At 39.3% G+C, this 19,671-nt stretch overlaps 1 protein-coding gene across 1 annotated transcript in view; it reads left to right on the top strand.

Annotated features, from left to right (window-relative positions):
- LOC121960011 (matrix metalloproteinase-17-like) overlaps positions 1 to 19,671 on the top strand; it is a 54,516-nt gene that overhangs the window by 5,408 nt on the left and 29,437 nt on the right. Inside the window, exon 4 of the mRNA XM_042509597.1 lies at positions 12,421 to 12,707. Within this exon, the coding sequence (XP_042365531.1) occupies positions 12,421 to 12,707 (287 nt within the window). The remainder of the gene's footprint in view (positions 1 to 12,420; positions 12,708 to 19,671) is intronic.

Below are 19,671 nucleotides of genomic sequence, written 5' to 3'. Positions count from 1 at the left end.
TCAAAACATAGTAAAAACCATATAAACTTCTCAAAGCACTCTGCAACCTAATCCAATTCCCTGTTGTTCAGCCTATGTACAGGAACTCCCGGCCTCAGCGCAGCTCAATGGACAACTACCTTCTTATGTCAAATAAATGTACAAATAGTACATTTAGTAACTTATTGGAAAAGAGAGTGTTTGAAATCCACTAAACATAATGACCAGGTGTAGAGAAGTAGCTAATGCTGTAGGAGTGCTTTGAAAGGTTTCTGTGGATTAGGAAACTTGGTTTTGAAAGGCTTTTTGCCATGACTCTGGCTCTCTGTTGGAATCAATTTCAACTGCTATGAATCCAAGCTGAGAAGTGTTGCCATCCTCCACAAGAAGCATGATGCAAACATTGTAAAGCCACCTTTTAAGCCTACAGGTAGTGAAGGAAGAAAGTCATATGTATGACTCCCAAAGAGCAAATGCTTTGTCACAGAGGTAGGGATGTTATGTAGTTTTTTTTTTCCATAAAGGAAATATGGATTTGTGGCCACCTGAGAAACCATAGCATACAGTGTTAGACAGCAGGGGGAGAGGCTGTGGTTGGTCTGCGCTGATTCACACAAGCTTCCATAAGCTGATGTGTTTACAGAATAGGAACCCACATACCCACATAATTTTAAAAATCAGGAGAGCTGACACACACATATATATACAGTATATATGCACAGACACACAGACATGTATGCGTTGCCTCCCTCCTGGTGGGCTTTAACTTTCTTTCATGTCTTTGTACTGCTGCCAGTCTTACACGGTGCTCCTGTCAGCTCTCTCCGCTCTGAAATAAGACAAGTTTGTCTTCAGTCCAGTGAAGCACCTTTTGTATTCACAACACTCAGATTTGTACAACATTGTGCTGTAGCAGTTGTGGACTATATATTGGCTTCATATCCGAAGAGATTTCCATATGGTGCAGATTTTCAGCAAAGCACCACAACAAAGTGTTGATATTCTGCATAGATTGGCCGCCTCTGTAATTCTCTGGGCGTGCTTTCTGCTTCTGTCTCTTTCAGTGGATGTTGTAGCACTTGCATTTCCTCACTTGGGTTTGGGAAATTATTTTTATCATCTAATATTTCATGGTCTCTCTGCTTCATTAGATTATATGGGTGAACGGGGCTGACAGAATGGAGATAATGCGCAAAACAGCTAATGAGTCAGATGCAATCTGACAGCCATATTAAATGTTAGTGTTCTGATCCACCACATCAGTCAGATTACAGAGAAGTACAACTATTTATATCACTGTAACATACATATTGCGTCAATAAAATTATTTTAATTATTGCATTGTACATCCAGGAAGGCAAGGTATATAAATAACATGGTTTATTGATGTTTTATTAATGCAATGCGTGGAGTTACTTTTTTGTTTACGTCAGAACAGAGAATAACATCATGTAAGGATAAAATGAGGACAGGGCATATGAAAATAACTTGGTTGTATTTATTAAGCAAGTTCATAAAAGATTGCTCTGTCTATATAACTGTGATTGATTTTGACAATACTTTTTATTCCGCACTACCTCTCCCCCAATACCACATTAGTATTAGGTTTTAGGCTTGCATTAAATGGAGTCATAATAAGACAAGAGTCATGTTAACATTATCGAGTTATGTTTTAAAGTCAGTCTGTGATCGCAATCATTGCAATAGTAACTTGGGTTTCGTTACTTGTCAGTCTCACTCTTGTTGAACAGTACTGTCTGGTCTTTTGAATCTGTGAAGATGCCTCAGTAAACTGGATGAAATGTGGTTTGGTGCACATAAAAAGTGGTATGACCAACAGCATAGCAGATCATTTTGTTAATCTTTAACAAAAAACCTTAACCTTTAACAAAAAACAAACACAAATGCTGTTTGTGTATCAACAATAATTGCAGGAAATATGTGCATGTGGCTGTAAAGATGGAAAGTAACCAAGCACATGCATCAAACACTGTATTTTTGTCATCATTATTATTCATCTTTTTATTTTATTTATTTATTTTATTTCTGCAGTAGTACTTTACCTGTATTTTTGCTTTAATATTTTAATCTTAAATCTTAAATGTAGGACTTTTACTTGCAACAGTATTTTTAAACTGTGGTTTTTCTACTTTTATTGAAATAAAACATACAAGCACTTATCCACCACTGCAGTGTGGTAAAAGAGGAGCACTAACATCCATGGTCAACTATCATACTATATGTTAACTAAAATGTTAAAAAATTCAAATGTTATACAACTTTATTTTGGCCTTCAAAATAAGTATTTGGTAGACTCTTAGTACCTGCAGCATTTAAAATGTGGCTCGTCATGGGAGTCACTGATGTAGTGGAGGTCTGCTCCATTACGTAGGCATTGTTTAGTTAGAATATTATATTAACTCACAGTAAAATGCAAAGACTTGCCCACTCTCTCCGGATTCAACTCACCTCCACACGATTGACAATGTCGGTCTGACTGGCGCCTCACACTCTCCTCTGCTTGTTCGCACACATCAATCACATCATTGTGTTCTGAAAATGTGCAGAGTAGGTGGTGAGAGTCAGTTATTTCATAGAGGAAGAAAAAAGATAAGGGGCTAAGCTTAGCAGCCATTCATTTTAAGGACTCGGATTCAAGTAATATGTTTTGCTGCAATAGAAATATAAGTAAATTATTTTTGTGATGATGTCTAGGAGTCTTTGTGCCAGAGCTGAGCCCTTAATCCCCAATTTAACTCCTGCTTACCTCTTTTTCTCTTTCTCTTACCCACACGCCCATACAGCATGCTGCACTCAGCCAAGTATGTTACAACCCAGTTGTGTAACAGCCCACTGTTAGCTCATTATCTCATATTGTTTGCCCATTATCACAGCAGACAGCCTGGCAGTCATTAGCAGCCCAACTGATAACTCAAACAGATAGGTGTAGGGAGCTGGAGTGGAGGAGGGAAAAGATGGGGAGGACGATGAGGATAACGAAGAGGAAAGAAAGAAAACAAGAAAACATGAAGAGGAAGATTGTGGGGTTTTTTTTCTCTGCATCTATGATACAGTGGGTGGGTTTTGCTGACTAAGTGCAGGATTGAACAATCACCAACTCTCATCCGTCTCTTTAGACTTGTCATCTTTCTAATGAAGTCAATGACGTGAGTAGAAGAGTGAGCGATGTAGGAACATGAACACACTTAATTACCATGAAAATCTGTCTGAGATGCAAGTCCAAAGTGGCATCATGCTCTTAACATTTTGTTGAGCATAGGAATTATTGTAATAACATACCCTAAAGCTCAAAGCCAGTGTTTTTTGTGAGACCTGCATGGTGTCTCCAAGCACTCCAAGCCTAGCGAGGGTTATTCAAAAACAGTAGAGCCATATTCAAAGTTGAAGGGGGTTGGTAATGAGAATATGAAGTGTAGGCATGGTCATAACTCAGCAGCAGGGGTCCATCAAAGCAGTAATTATAACCATAGCTCACAGTTGTTAGTGAGTGTTAAGAAAAACCACAGCTGCATCTAAAGGCACTGGTGAGTTTTAGTTTTAGAAGTAGCTCTGGGACAATAGAAACTAGTGATATAAAGCTGCTAGAAGTAATAACAGCATATACCACAGCATGACAAAGTGGATTTATTCTTATGTTCCTTTTGCACCTATGAAATTCTTGGATTATAAATTAGTATTCATCAGGTAATTCCCTTTGACCAATTCTTTCACCATTTCAAAACTATGAATAGCAAGTTACATTTCTTTGATTTTCACATAATGTGGTATTCTGACCTGCACAGGGAGATTTTTTTTCATAAAAAAACTCAAAATGGCAGGGCTGAGCGTTCCACAATAAGAGGTTACAATAGATAATCTATGACATTTATCATATCCAGCTACGGGGACACTGGGGCTACGTGCCTAATGAGGAACAAGATTACAATCTATGCCTGAGTTACTGGACTGATTGCAAGTCTACAGCCATGCAGGCAGCTGTGTGAGGCTGTCCTTTGGCACAGTGGTGCTTTGAGCTGAATGCTAATGTCAGTGCCAACATGCCCACAGTGATAACATGCTAATGTTTACAATGTTCAGAATTTTAGTTTTGCGTGTTAGCATTCCAACATTTGCCAAGTGGCACTAAACACAGTACAGTTGAGACTGATATGAAAGACTTAAGTTTTGGTATTTGGCCATAAACAAAAAGATTAGACTAACTAAAACTTTAACCCACTTATTAACATTAAATATCAGTAAGATTGAATGGCAGTTCATTTATTAGATGATGAGATGTTTCATTCTGGACCAAAGTGGTGGACCGATCACTCATATGAATCTAACATTTTGGGACAGAATCAGTCTTATATGCTGTTCTTATTCCCAGTAGAGCAGAGCTGTATACATGAGGAGTATGTCCTTTTTTGTGTGTGTTTCTTTTGTTTTTGGTCTATCTGTTCAATGTCACAGACGGACAAGAAACAGATAAACAGCAGACAGCAGCATGATGGAGGCCTGTGAAACTTTACAGTGGTTATTTCTACTTATTCAGTCTCTTGTTTAAACTTGGTGAAGACTAATTTTGATTCGAATTTTAGTAGTTCTTAGGTGGAGACGGACAATATTTAGTGGTTACGAGCCATTCCATCTCGCCATTTAAGGGGTTAAAATTAGCATGTACCCTGTTGTGTTTTTATCAATGCCGATCAGTGCCAGAAGCGATAAATACCCATGTCTACTTCAAAGACAATCCAGTAGTTTCCATACAGTGTCCTGTCTGAGTGTTTGAGTTTTCATACATGACCACATGTGGAAAAATCAAAATAAAGATAGCCTCCAGCTAGTGCTGCGTGCACATTGAAATCATGTTGGTAAAAAAGTTATTTTCTCTCCATAAAAAACATGGTCTCCTCAAAGCTTATTGCTGCAAGTGATGGAGACGGAGAGCAAATGCGCACAGGAAAAGCACCTGTAGTTGAAGCTGTCCTCGTCAAGTGGATTGATAATGCCCGATCAAGTAATGCCTCTTTGAGCGGGCACTTGGTAAGGGAAAAGGCATTAGAATTGGCAGCGAGCCTGGGAGAGGACAATTTCAAAGAATTTGTCAGCTGGTTTTGGTGATTTAAAAAAGGGAGAACATTGTGTTTAAGAAACTGCACAGGGAGACTGTTGAAAATGAAGCAATAAATAGTCAAACTGTCCTTTTCATTACTTTATATTTGTGTAATAAATACACAAACGTCAATTAGATGGTCATCAGCATGCTAAATAAAGAAAAAGAAAAAGTTATAATAATCATCCGCATATAATGATCAATTTGACCCAGACAGATGTGATCACTATAAGCTTTTTCCACAATATTAACAAATACAAATAATGAGAAATCATTAACAAATTATATGACCAATCCTGGATTTATACCTGAATTTAACAATGGGGCACAATCTTAACTGCTCAATGGAAGTTTTATGTGGCCTGTGATAACCACCCACAAATGAATGCATAATTTTAGACAAACATGACTGATTTCATCGTATAGACAATATTTTGTTCTCACAAAAATGCACTCTTGAGAAATTGAGCATCACTTTGTTTATTCCACTCATAGACTTGCCTTTGATGCACAAATTCGTCAAAAATAGATAAATTGTGCATTAAACAAAAAAAAAAAAATATATAATATATATATATATATATATATATGTGTGTGTGTGTGTGTGTGTGTGTGTGTGTGTGTGTGTGTGTGAGATAGTGGCCAATCACAAATCCATCATTGTGTCTGTATCACAGGGCAGTTCTGCCACCCAGAAGAGTTTATTGACATCGCACTACATAATTCCTGGGTATTGAAGTCCTCAGCATTTATCTCTCTGACGCCATTCGAGGCCACCAACCTGTGAAATTGCTTGGTGGAACCTTAAGAATAACTATAACTGTTATTGAGTGTTATCTTATTAGGGACCCATTATATTTTTCTCCAGAATTCACATCACCATCTCAGAGTTGGTGACTGTGATAGTCGGGACAGACAGAGAAAAGGGAGAGAAAGATTTGTGGAGAGAGGGTAGACACACACAGAGCCTTTTAATTTAATGTCTTTCATCTTCAGCCTGAATGGCATAACGTGTGTGTGCCTGCCTGTGTGTGTATATGTGTGTGTGATTTTACTTGTACTTGCTATCTAGTGAGGACCACCACTTTTAACCTACGAGTGAGGACATTTTTAGAAAAAAGGGACAGTTTGGCTGGCCTTCACCTCTTGAAATGCCTGTTTGAGGAATAAGACTTGGTTTTAGAATTAGGGTTATTGGTTGGAGTTGGAGTTAGGTATTAAGGTTGGGTAACCGGCTATGGGATGCATGATGTCAATGAAGGTCCTCACAAAGCTAGAATATGAGTGTGTTTGTGTTTGTAAAAGAATTATGAGGAGTTTTTTGTAATGCAGAGCATGAGTCTGTGTCTCTGTCAGCGAAATGTATGTTTGTGAGTGTTTGTGCCGCTACATGTGTGCATCTGCAAACGCATATGAGCATATGAATCACCATCTGCATATGAGCTTTCAATTTTCGGGGTAATCAGCTTATGTCTACGGAGGGTAGCGGAGCACAGGAGGTGAATATTATTTGTGTGTGTGCCTGTGTGTGTGTGTGAGTGTGTGCATGTACATTTTAGCATCACTTTTGATGTCAGCTCATGTCTCTGTGGAGCAGCAGAACCACGGGAGGTAAGAGCCTGCTGAGAGGCTGAAGGCAGGGGACAGCAAAAGAGTCTTAGTTTTCTTCATCTGTTTCTCTTCCTCCATCCATCCCTCTCCTCTTTCCCCTCTGCCTCTCTTCATCTGAATCATCACTGCATGCAGAAAGGCCTATAAAAAGTATGTGGAAATTAAAAGTCAAACAGGCGAAATGTAATAGGAGATTGTGTTTGTGTGTGTGTGTGTGTGTGTGTGTGTGTGTGCGTGCGTGTGTCCTGGTGGTGTGTGCAAACGTTTGTGTCTTTCCATATCAGCTGAAGCTCATTCACATGAAGCATGCAGGCAGACACACACACATTTGCCTACACGTAAGCCTTAGTCTTAAATGACAGTGGAAATCGTGCCATGGAATTAAATAGGTTGAGAAAGTGAAGTCTACCTTAATCAGCCTTCCGTCTGTCCAACTAATTTCAAAGACTGTTAAATCACTTTTTCCTTATCTGTGGGGGAGGAAGCAAGATGGGTTGCAAACCTTACTCTTGCACATCCCCACAGCCCATACTCTATTTTTGCCATTTGAGTTGAAAAAGTCACCTGAAACTTTGAGTGAAATTGCATTCAGTGTCGGTATCAGGAACCTTTTGTTGCTGTCTCTATTTAGTTAAATAATATTATGATTACTTTAAATGGCAAATTTGTTGTCTGAAAGGTTGTGTGGAAACCTTAAGATTGTAAACTCTGGAAAACCCGTCAGCCAGCAAAGTGTACTGCAGAGAACATGGTAATACAAAAATGCTGAACAACATTTCTTAATTGTAGAGTAGAGATGTTTCCAGCTGAGGTTATCGTGCAGGTTTGTGTGTTTCATGGACATATTAAGGTCAGAATTTCCAAGCTTAGCATCTCCAGGTGGTTCAGGAGGTGGAGGAGGTTGTCCAGTACTCAGAAGATCAGTGTTTTGGCACCTTTATGTCAGTCCATTGTCAAAATATCCATTGTGTATCCAAATTGTGTGAGTGCATGCAAAAGTTAATTGAGTAGCGTGTGGCACCTTGTGTGTGGCGGCCTTGACACTAAACAAAAATGCAGGTCCATGTGCAACCATCACAAACTAGAGCCCCACCTCTATAGTTTTGTAACTATACCCTCTCTCTCTCTCTCCCTCCCTCCTACTCACTCACACCCTTGTTCTGTCTTACAAGTCTGTAACACGAGCCACTTTAAAAAAAAGCTTTTGTAATGAGGTACATTTTTTTGCGGGTAAGGAAAAGGAGACATCACATACTCTGTCAGAGATGGAAATGTGTCTGTATGATCACTGATCCCTCTGAGTGTAGTAGCCTGGAGAAACGCTGAAACTTAAGGAACTTGTCATTCGCATGGAGAACAAACTCTGATTCTAACTAAAGCAAGAACTGTGGAGGATGAAGCCATGGGGAGTTGTCAAAGATTTCTGCCATAGGAGATAGTCTGTGTTTCTGCTTTTTACTCCCTCTTTTGCTCCCTCATACTACAGTTGGCCTCTCTTCCCTTTGCCTTCCTCATTATTGCCATCTTACCTACATTATCCTTTTCATTTTTTTTTTTTTTTTGGACATGTACAGTGTGTTCGTCTGAAATAAAATAGTAGTTGTCACTGTGACATTAATAGAAAGATTACCTATATAATATAAAATCTTTTAATGCCAACCAAAGTCTTTCATGCACACACATTTGGAAGCAAGCACAAACTCACATCAGAGGTGCACCATGTTTCTCTCTGACACACAGTGTCAGACACACAACCATTCAGCCTCGCCTTGCTCTCTTGAATTATAGCTCTCACGTAGGTGAGCTGTTTTTAGAGCGTAAGCATTTACTTTCAAACCTCTGTGATAAGCTGTCAGGGGTGGGCACAATTTCACAGAGCTAGTCGCAGTGATCACAGGGCTGGACAAACAATCCCTCTGTCCTCCTGTTTCACCAAGCTGAGAGCCACTCAGACTCTGGTCTTTAGGTATAATCATCAACAACTTAAATGAGTTCACTGGGAAATGCTTGAAATGCCTGACAGTAGTCCCTTGAAAATGATAGTTATATTACATGAAATCATTTCAATCTTTTTTCTTTCTTTTTTTTTAAACAATGCCAATGGTCTTAAAACCAGAACAAAGAGCTTTAATCATGAAAGATAAGAAGAAAGACAAATGAACCTTTGAAAGCATCATAAATCGCTGCTGTACCTACACCATGACAAACTATCCTAAGGCTGGTAAAAGAACAAAATAAGCTGTGCGAGAGAAGCTTCAGTCTGAGGAATGAGTCACCAGTCCTCAGAAAAAAGTCCTTAATCATGAAGGATTTGTGTATGAATTGAAACAAGTGTCAAACAAATGATTTGTTTGACAGGAACTTGGCTTTCGGGATGCCAGCTTCAATAAGAGAAGGAATGGAAATGACAGAGGGCTTTTTCTGAACAAGATTGTTTGTAGTGACAGAACTTCACAGTCGCTGAACCTATTTGTGACCTAAATGTTTACAGTGATTGGCATAGTCAGAGTTTGACAAATCCCATAGCCGGTGCAGCTTGTCTAAACTGATCAAACATAATGAGGGTTTTTGTGGTATTATTGTTGTGAAGCAGGATTTGCATATGCAACGTAAAGTGGAGAGATGGGCCAGCATTATAACAATTATGCTATGATTTTGAGTTTAAAATTCTAATTATTAAGATTTCAGCCTGCATAAACAGTCCATGAGCAGCTATTTTGTCAGAATAACAAGTTGTGTATCTATTTACAGTGCAGCCACACAAACTCACATTGCTTTAATAAAGAAGTCAATCAATAAATAAATATTTTTTCCATCATTCCAAAAGCAACTGCTGATCTGATTTCATTCTGCAAAGTGTGAGTAGTTTTCCACCCAACAGCCAGGCACAGTTTAAGGCATTGGTTCCTTTGCTGAGGTGTTGAACGTTTGCAGCATGCCACCTCGATGCTCCCTTTTGTTCATACAATATTTAAGATGTGCTGTGTTTCCTGTGAATCCCTTGGTTTCATGAAAATCTTAAGGGATTTCAACTTTAACATTCATTCTCTCAAATCTTTTCCGCCATGTCCCCGGCGGAAAAAAAAATTAACTGAATCTCAATAGCCTTATATTCAACACTTCTTTTGTTATTGTTCCTTAATGAACCAGATTTGTTCAACTCTAGGTGTACTCTGCATTTTCTGCCCCCTTGCACTGGAGTGTTGGATTCAGATCAAGTAGGATGATTCTATCAAAATATCAGAGATAAAATCATATGGTGTGTGAAATGTTGTAATACTTGAGAATGGTCTTGGCCTCAAGACCACTTTTTGAAGGTCTTGTGTTGAAATCGACCATAGTTTTACTTGGTCTTGTCTCAGTTTTGGCCAAAGAGAACTCTGGATTTTATTTCAAGACCGATCAAACCCACAACTAGGTGGATATCCCAAACTTGCCTGTGCAAAAAGGAGTGTTGAATAAAGATAGTTTCATTGATTTTGGCACCTTTTCATTGATTTTGGCACCTTTGTGTTTGTTTGTATTTGTTCACTCACAGGGGAAAGTTCCCACGAGATTCACCTCTGCAATGTCTTTTGATTGTTTTATCAAGACATTTTTTCTGATATATACATACATACATGATGGCAATAAAAGAGGTGGGTGAAGATAAGTTTTCATTTGTTTTCTGTCGATCATTTTACGTGATTGTGGATCTTACAGATTAATTTGAGAAGTGCCAATGGTTTGAATGTCCCAAATTAAATTAAAAGCGTGTCCTGTCTGCAGTGTGGGACTCGCAATGGTCTTGGTCTCGACTTGGTCTCAACCCCCCCAAAGTCTTGTGAGGGGTCTTGTCTCCGTCTCGATACACTCTGGTCCTGGTTATGATTTGGCCTCAATTCTCTGTTTTTTTTTTTTTCAAAGAATGGATTAAAACACAAAACAGAAAAACAGTGTGGTATCCCTTGAGTATGAGACAATTAATTAATAAGCTGGTTTATCCACAGATATTGAAGAGCCACAGCTCAGCTGAAGCACACTCACCTTCAACTCTCTCTGCAGAGTTTACAGTCCTTTTTGCCCACTGAAAAACTCTCCATTTACCATTTGACCCAAATTTGCCTTTTGTTCCAAGTGAATTGCCTCTTCCATTCAAATTGCTGCATAAGTGAGGAACACAGGTGGTTTGACAGATGGACAGTTTTGTTTTGGTGCAAATGCATGCAAGAATTGGTGTCTCCTGAGGTTCTCTTGGACCAATTTGTTGTCTGTTTTATTTCAGTCTTCCACTATGTTTTCCCTTCAGACTCTGAGACAAATAACTTCTGACTGTGCTTTTGGAATTCGGTCAATATGTGTGGGACACCTTGCCTTGTAGTATTAAACTAGTCCTCAGGTCTGTCCATGACAATCAATACGTGAATCAATATCCATGTTTGTGCTCCTTTTTTGATCGAGGTACAGTCTCGTCTTATTTGATGCGAGACACGAAAATTGAAAAAGAGGTCAAGATTGTCGATAAAATGTAGCTGTCAGATATATGGAGTGCATCCTATTGTGATATGCTACCAGAATAACCTTGAACACCTACATTGATGCAAATGTTTCAATGTTGTGACTTTGTCTTGTTATCTTTAGATTTTTTAATTCAAAAAGGAAGTCACATCAATACACGACTTTGTTCATTTTTAGCCCATTTCTAGCAGGTTGTAAGCTGGTTGTAGCACTAAGATGAGGCAGTGCTCTCTCAAGGCCAAGAGCCTTGATTAAATGACCTAGAGCAGCCTGCAACAGCCAAATCGCTTCTTGTACTTAGACAAAGTGCTTTTGTGGAGAAAAAGATGGCGAGTGCAGCATTTAGAAGCAGAGGGAGAGGCAAAGACTTACGAATGGAGAGAAAAGAAAAGGAGAGAGAATGGTGAAGAGTGGAGATTAGAAGGAGAGGGGGGTGGACAAAGTTAGCATGATGTCTGAGTGTTTTTTTGTTTATTATTGTCCTGTTGTTGATGGAAAGCAATATCTTGAGAGATGTTAAGTGTGATGAGAGGAAGGAAGAAAGCTGAATAAGAAGGGAAAGCTGACGAGTCGTTCCTGAAAGCTGATGCCATAATCTCTTCAAAACCACATTGTATTCTCAATTTGTTATCAGTATGTGTGAGCAGCAGGAGCACCTAGCCATGAAATACAAAAACTGATGGAATCACATAAGATATGCAAACTGAATTTTTGTTTTAATACAGGTCTGTCCCGGTGGCAAACATTGTGTAGTTGACCTTTATGCTTTTGTGCTTTTATACAATTCAGAGCTATCTCTCCAACCTGCTCTTCTCCAGTTTCCTTTTTTCACTTCGTCTTCTGTGCCTAACGCCCTCTTCCTCACATTTTACCTTTCCTGTCTGCTCTCAATCTTCATGTTCATCTCTGATGTGTCACCCTTAGACGCTCTTGTCTCCTCCCACAGATTTTACCTCTCTTACCCTTTCCTCCTTTAATTTTCCTTTTCTTCTCTTGTTTCTTGTCCATCATCATTTTTCTCCTCTCACTTTGCCCAGCTATCCTCTCTTGTTTCTACTTTAACTTTGTTCCTCTGTCAAGTCTCCTGTCCACTTCTTTCATCAGCCACCTCTTCTTTATCGTCTCTTCTTGTCCTCCCCCATGTCCTTCTTCTTCTCCTCACCCAATCTTCCTTTTTTTTTCTTCTTTGTAATATATTCTCTCTCTCCTTCTTCTTACAGAGTGAGGACCTTCCCTAAGGATTCGGCCTTACTGGGCAGGGACACTGTTCGAGCCCTGATGTACTACGCCCTGAAGGTCTGGAGTGATATCGCGCCACTGAACTTCCACGAGGTGGCCGGCAGTGATGCAGACATTCAGATCGACTTCACTAAGGCCGATCACAATGATGGATATCCCTTTGATGGGCCAGGGGGAACCGTGGCGCATGCATTTTTCCCCGGTGAGAGGTTCACAGCCGGGGATACACACTTTGATGATGACGAGGCCTGGACCTTCAGATCACCAGGTGATGATAATTACTGGAAAATAAGAATTGCTGTGTTTTTGTTACCTTAGAATGAGCAATATATACTGACTTAGGGAGTGGAACCTCATTTATGGAGATTGCCATGTTGCACCGACATGTTGCAATCTTAACTTTCAAAAGAAAAAAGGTGACCATACACTAGTATGTGTTAGATGAGTCCTCTGTAGTGACACGCCAAACCGCTTTGGAGATGCACTGATTTGTAAAATGAAACTGTTTAATTCAGTGTTTTTAGCGATTTTAATCGTCTGGTCCATGTGTTTTAGAGAATGGATAATTCGGCTTCCAGTGAAAACAACGAACACTGCAAGCTGCAATTCACCCCTAGACACCACCAAATAGCCCAACATCTTACACACTTCACCTTTAAACCTTTGCCTCACCCTAACCACCGTTAACCACAGCCTTCTTGAAATGTAAAGGAATGCAAAGTTTCAACATATTTGCTAATAATGTAATTATGTTACATAGTTCTGGTTTTCAGAAATGGACTGCCAACATTTATTCTGGCATTTGCACTGCAGCACTTGAAGTTTTTATGCACAATTGCAACACATTGTTCACAGCTTACAGGTTGATGGGCAGGTTAATATCAAGGTTGTAAAGATAACACCAATTTGTCATCCTATTTGGCTGTTTATTTTCCTCCTGAACCACATAATTGTTGTTGAAGTAGATGAGTTAATTAGTTGAGATCCATGTACCCCCTGGCAACAGCAGAATCCTCCGCGGGATACCCCAGGTTAGGAATCACTGCTCTATGTGATACTGCAGTACAGGCCTTAACTGCTGCTACAACTTTGTGATTCATCTAATTGCAATGCTGTGTACATGCTGACAATAATGAAGCTAATAATATCTTATATATATATGCCAACATAGCAAGATCTCTACACCGCCCTGAGTGACTGGGACATTGTTTTTTTTTTTCAAAAGTTTCTGTTGTGTAATGCTTAAATGCTTAATGAATTAGTGGATGGGCACAAAATTAATCCTCAACATAATAACTAATAAATCGCTTAAGCTCCTGAATGAAAAATGCCCAAACATGCCTAGTTCCAGTTTCTCAAATGAGAGGCTCTGCCATTTTTTTCTGAGTTTTTTAAATTATTAAAGTAAATATCTTTGGGTTTTGGACTGTGGGTCTAACAAAATAAGTAATTGAAAACTCACCACATAAATGAAATTCTGTTATCCCATTATAGTGAGGTCAAGGCAGAAGTCTGTCAATTTATCTGAATTATCTGGATGGTTAGATATTATTTTACTTTTTACCAACTCTAACAACATTGTAGTCACTGGCATAGCATTCACCTTGTGCACATGTCATTATGGGAAAATGTAGTCCTGGTAACACCTTTTGTGCTATCACAGAAGACATTTTGAGCCTTTAGCTAGGTGTTCACACATCTGTCTGTAAAGAGATTTTTTTCATTGCAATAAGATCAGAACCGGTCAAGATGCAGCCATCAAACTTTACAGTCTTGTTGTTAAAAGTACAATGAAAGTTGAGTTCCAAAATGGGTGTGATCCAAGCAAGACCAGTGGAAGTAGGGGATAGGAAGTAGTGAAGGGGACATTGGTCCCTCCACTTTATGTCCCTGGCCCACATTCATTTTACAGGCCCTAATAGATCAGGCTGACAGTTGGCCGTTGGTCAATGTCACATGGCCACTGAGCATCTGTCGCTCCAGTTTTTATGCCTCCCTGCCAGCGATAGCCAAGGCCAGAGGCATTATGTTTTCAGGTTGTCTATCCGGCACATTCTTGTGAACATGAAATCTACCGCCTTGAGGGAATTTCTTGATTCTTGATTAGATTACGATTGGTCAAAGGTGAAGGTCACTGTGACCTCATCATTCTTATTCTCGTACATGTGATATCTTAAGAACACACTTGAAGGAATGTCTTCCAATTTGGCACAAACATTTGAGAGGACTCAAGGATAAACTGATTAAATGTTGTTGGTCAAAGGTCAAGGTCATGATGACCTTGCATTCATCTCATTCATGTGAACGCAATAACTCAAAGACTCCTTGAGAGCATTTCCTCAAATTTGGCATAAACATTTGAGTAGACTCATGGATAAACTAATTAGATTTTGGTGGTCAAAGGCCAAGGTAACTGTGACTTTGCATTCATCTTATTTTTGTGAATGCAATATCTGAAAATGGCCTTGAGGAGGTTTTCTCAAATTCTGGCACAGACATTCAATTGGACTCAAGAATGGACTGATTAGAATCAGGTAGTCAAAAGTCATAGATCAGCGTCACAGTGACCTCATGAAGCATAACTCAAGAACATGGTTGCCAACCCTGAAACTGTACTGATTGCATAAATCGTCTGTTTGTGAAGCATCCATGTTTTTACAGACATGGATGTAACTTCTAAGTGCAACTTGACCAGTGTGCATAGGCATACAACCACATGGCAGTATATGTAGTTTTTTACTGTGTCCTTTTTTTCAGTTGATTCAGCATGTTGAATCAGTCCTGGGGTTGGTGGAGGCTGTTAGTGAATGAAATCACTCTTAGTGGCAGTTCAGGTAACTCCACAAGAAATGGAAGCGAAGAAGTGAAGAAAGTAACAAACAGCTAAAGTCGAAAGGGCATGCAAGTTTTTGGCCGAGACGCAGGCAACACGAAGTGAGGCAACAGTCGGCTTTCGTTGCCACTAGTTCTTAAATGCCTGTCTGGTATGCCTGAGTCTTAAGTCACAAATTGCTATAGGGCTGGAGTGATGCCATTGCAAGGTGGTCCCAAGTTTTTTTATGCTTTAATTTTGGTGAGCTGACACTTCAAGTCAGTATCAAGGTGGTTTATTAACCTTAGCCAAGGTTATTATTTTCTCTTGAATTGTGTAATTTTTTAAGTCTGACATTAAAGTCTTTGATGCACAGCCTGTGTGTGATGCATTCCAGTGAAAAGTATTTACCCAGTGTGCTTGATTTGAGGCATGTAGGCTAATAGATTGCTTTATGCAATGTTATCCTGAATGATCTGGCCAAATTACTTTCATCAAACAGTTTTGAAAAAAAAGCTTGATTATCCGCAGAGGGAGATCTGTGAGTTTGAAATGAGGGCAGGATGACAGCAGCTCTAAATGGAATTTAATCAGCTCTGCCAATCAAAAACAGACAAGCCTATATTGGAAATATCCGTTATTCCTTGACAGCATTGGAAACATAACACAGTGCTGTGGTCTTTGGGCTGTGGAAAGTAACCCTTACACATTCATGGATTCATATGTTCACTTACACACAGTCCAATATCTGTCCTCTCTGCAGACATCATCATTCACTCGCCTCCTCTTTGCACTCTCTGTGTCCTTGTTATCTTATGAATAATTGTGAATCCCAGACTCTTTTCAGTGTGTTTTGGTGTGTGTGTTTGTGTATGTGTGAGAGAGAAATCTGGTGCAAGTGAAATTATCAGAGGGACCATTTTTCCCCAAAATGTGAACAAATTGTCACGTTCTCTAAACCTTGGCGGTCTTGTCACTTGGCATCACCCTCATTGCTCCCCGCTGTCCTCTGCTTCTTCTTTTTTTTTTTTTTTTTTTTTTTAAGGGAGGGGTAGAGGGAGGTGGCAAGCAGGAAAGGGCAGGGGAGCATTAGAAGTCCACTCATCCGGATGAAATGAGCGGATGGAGTGATCTAGTCGTACTGAATGCATCGTCAGGCAGAGGCTGTCTCGGTGCGGTCACACGAATGACAGCATAAATCATTAACTCTCCTTTTCTGTGACTTGCTTTCTTTAGTCTTCCTTTCATCTGGATGACTGAACTTAAAATGCCCTTCCTCTCTCCTCTGCTCAGTACTTCCATTCATCCCTTCTTTTTGAGCGATGGATGGACAGCAGAGGAGAGAGAGGAAGGTGATAAGAAGGGAAGTGGAGATGACTTGAGAAGTGTTTTGGCTAAAATGTTTCTCACAAGTTTTAAAGTCAAAAAAGCAAGTGAAGCATGAAAGTTCATACCAGAATGACACAACAAATCCAAACTCAAGGTCCACTTACCAGTGAGGTTGTTATTGAACGATGGAAATTTACTCAGCTCTGGTACTTTACTAGGTCAAACAGTCTAAACCTGTCTGTCATTTAACCCTCTGAGACCCACCATAAACCAATTTTTGTATGATTACGGAGTGATAACAGTTCCACAGCATATGCCATATAAAAGTTATGTACATCATCTGAAAGTAGGGAGCCCTGCTGCTGAGAACTGTGTGTCAAGTTTTTCTAGTCATAACTACCAGTTCCCATTCCAATGCTCAATTATGTCTCATAATTTGTTTTAGCAAGTTTTGGGTTGATATGATTTGTAACACACCAAATGTAAACATTTTTACCACTCAAGAATTGATAAAAATGGTAACAAATTCTGCCAAAATATCACATTAAGATACTAAGACTTTGAGGAACACCAGCAAATTCCATGCTGTTATTTGATACGCTAAACTTTTCACATTTGGAGAATTGCATTCTTTGCATTTGGCAATTTGGGACTGGCAATTCGCATTCACAACTGTTCTGAAAACTGCTGAGATATCCCCTATTTGTCAACATACCTTTGAAAAACAGTAAAAAAAAATGCACATATCCCTATGCCCAGTGACGTAGATGGTAAACCAAAGAAACATCTGGCAAAGTAGAAATAAATAGATTTATACTTGAAGGGAAGCCAAAGGAAGAGACACATTAACCAGCATTAAAATCCTTCTAAAGGGACCCATTTGGTGTGCAGATTTAATATACCTTTGAAAGCCATACATCCTCTAAATGTCATAGGTCTCTAGTTTGTGGTTGTAAAGTTTCATTAGGCTCTGATTAACCTAGAGGTCGCAATAGGTCATTTTATACAGTGATGTCAGTTTCAAAATAAGTGTCTCACTGTAATGAAATGTCTTCTATGGGGGGTAACATCATAACATATGAATAAATTTGGCTCGGCTCATTAAATCCAAAAGAACTTTCTCATCATTGAAAATGTAGGCAATCCCAAGACTGTTTAGAGGAAAACTTTCATAGTTTTGCCCAAAACTGCATGGGATTGGCATAAAGTGGGCATGTCTGTGAAGGGGAGACTCATGAGTACTCCAACCAATTTTCAGATGTCTTGAGGTGAGTCTTTGGAGTCATATTTAGCCCTCTTCCCTACAAGCTAGCATGGCATGGTTGATATCAATGGATTCCTTAGGTCCTCTTGTTTCATTTGATACCAGTATCTCAATCCTAGAAAAAAAAGCTTTCTACAGCCTTTGAACGACAGTGATGTTGGCCGAGATCACTTGTGGTCCCGCGGGTCTCTTTGGGTTAATTACACTGCAACAAAGACTCAGTAGTCATGCTGTGATGCTGTCATAAGATTATAAATTATATGAAGTTCAAAAATAAACAAGTAAACAGGAATGCATATGTTTTAATAGTGTTAAAAAGTGAAGCAACAGCATGTTGCTCCTACACATTGGTCCATCAGTCCCGGATACAAAAAAAAAAGAATAACATGCCGCATTGTGTTGTTAAATTATATTGGGCTGTGTTATAGGCTGCGTGATAAACAACGTTTGCAAGACGAGTGTCCTCAGGGTGCAATCCTGACTGAGTTAATTCAGCACCAAACTAAAATGGATATTGGCATACGGTTTATGTAATTCTGAAGTGACACACGTAGGCTGATAAGCACAACAAATGAGCAGAAGGGTTGCTAGAATTTAAGGTTATTGGTTTTATCTCACAGTAAAGACCCACACAAATGTTTTATCACGTCATTCAGAGGAGTCCAGCTGCAGTTAAGAGGAGACACTGCAAAGTTCAGTATTTATGAATTGGGAATGTGACGCATGATTTTAGTCGGTCTCAGAATGTCCCAAAGTCATTCATAGTGTTGTACTATACACACACACACAGTATACTTGTATGAAGAAGTTCAAATCTCAAGCTCAAAAATGTCTCACCTACAAACACTGATCACTATGAAAAATGGGCGTGCTGTTTGACATTCTATCACCACACGGAATTTAATTAGGTTTTTTTCATTTGTACAAGGAAATGAGGCGTCTACATTTTGGGTAAGATTACCTGGGCTTTTACTGAGTCAGTGTTTTGTATGATTGATTTTCTTAATTATATTTGCTGTTTGTGGGTAATTGATGTCAGTATTTTGCCTTTGTTCCTACAGAATTGCAAATAGCATCTAAACAGGGGAAGAGTAATTGTTATTGCCATGCTGTATATACCACCATCTGCTGAAAAGTCCCAGCAGCCAAGACATGAAGGGGTGCCAAAAGTTTATGATATGTGGGGTTTACCATTACCCCTCTTTTTTGTCCCTTCCAGTTGAAACAGAATTGCACAACTTGGCAGCTTATTCCTTTTCCTACCTCTTCTCACCTCACCCTTAGACATCTCAAATAGAGTAACTCCTGGATGAGAGATGAATTCTCAACAAAACCTGACATGAATACCTCTTCCAAAGCTGGAAGCAAAACAGAGAAATCTGTAAGCAAGCAGTATCTTATGAAGCAGCTGTACTTAAAATGAGTGATTTTGCCACACAGATGCAATGACAGCAGGCCTAATATGCGGTGTGATTTTCAGTGTTATGTGTACATTATCTGGTGCAATACACTGTAAGAAACAGAGCTCAGTTACAGTTCATGCACCAGTACTTTATGTGATATTGCAGCATTCAGAGAAAGTTGACATTTGTGGGCCATTCCCAGGGTGAATTCTGGGAAACAAGCATCCAAGCAAGAAAATTGTGTTTGCTAGATGTAAGTATTTGAAGTTACTTACAAAAACATCACCAAAAACATCACCGCTACCTACAGTATCCTGCCTTTGGAGTGATGTGATTGGTTGTCACAGTGCTGCAGTGACACTCAATTGCATTACTTTTACGGATTTGTCTTATAATATCTCAGAAATCCTGAATTTTCACCTCT

The sequence above is a fragment of the Plectropomus leopardus genome, chromosome 20, assembly GCF_008729295.1.
Source record: "Plectropomus leopardus isolate mb chromosome 20, YSFRI_Pleo_2.0, whole genome shotgun sequence".
NCBI lineage: Eukaryota > Metazoa > Chordata > Actinopteri > Perciformes > Serranidae > Plectropomus > Plectropomus leopardus.
This window is presented reverse-complemented; position numbering and strand designations above follow the sequence as displayed.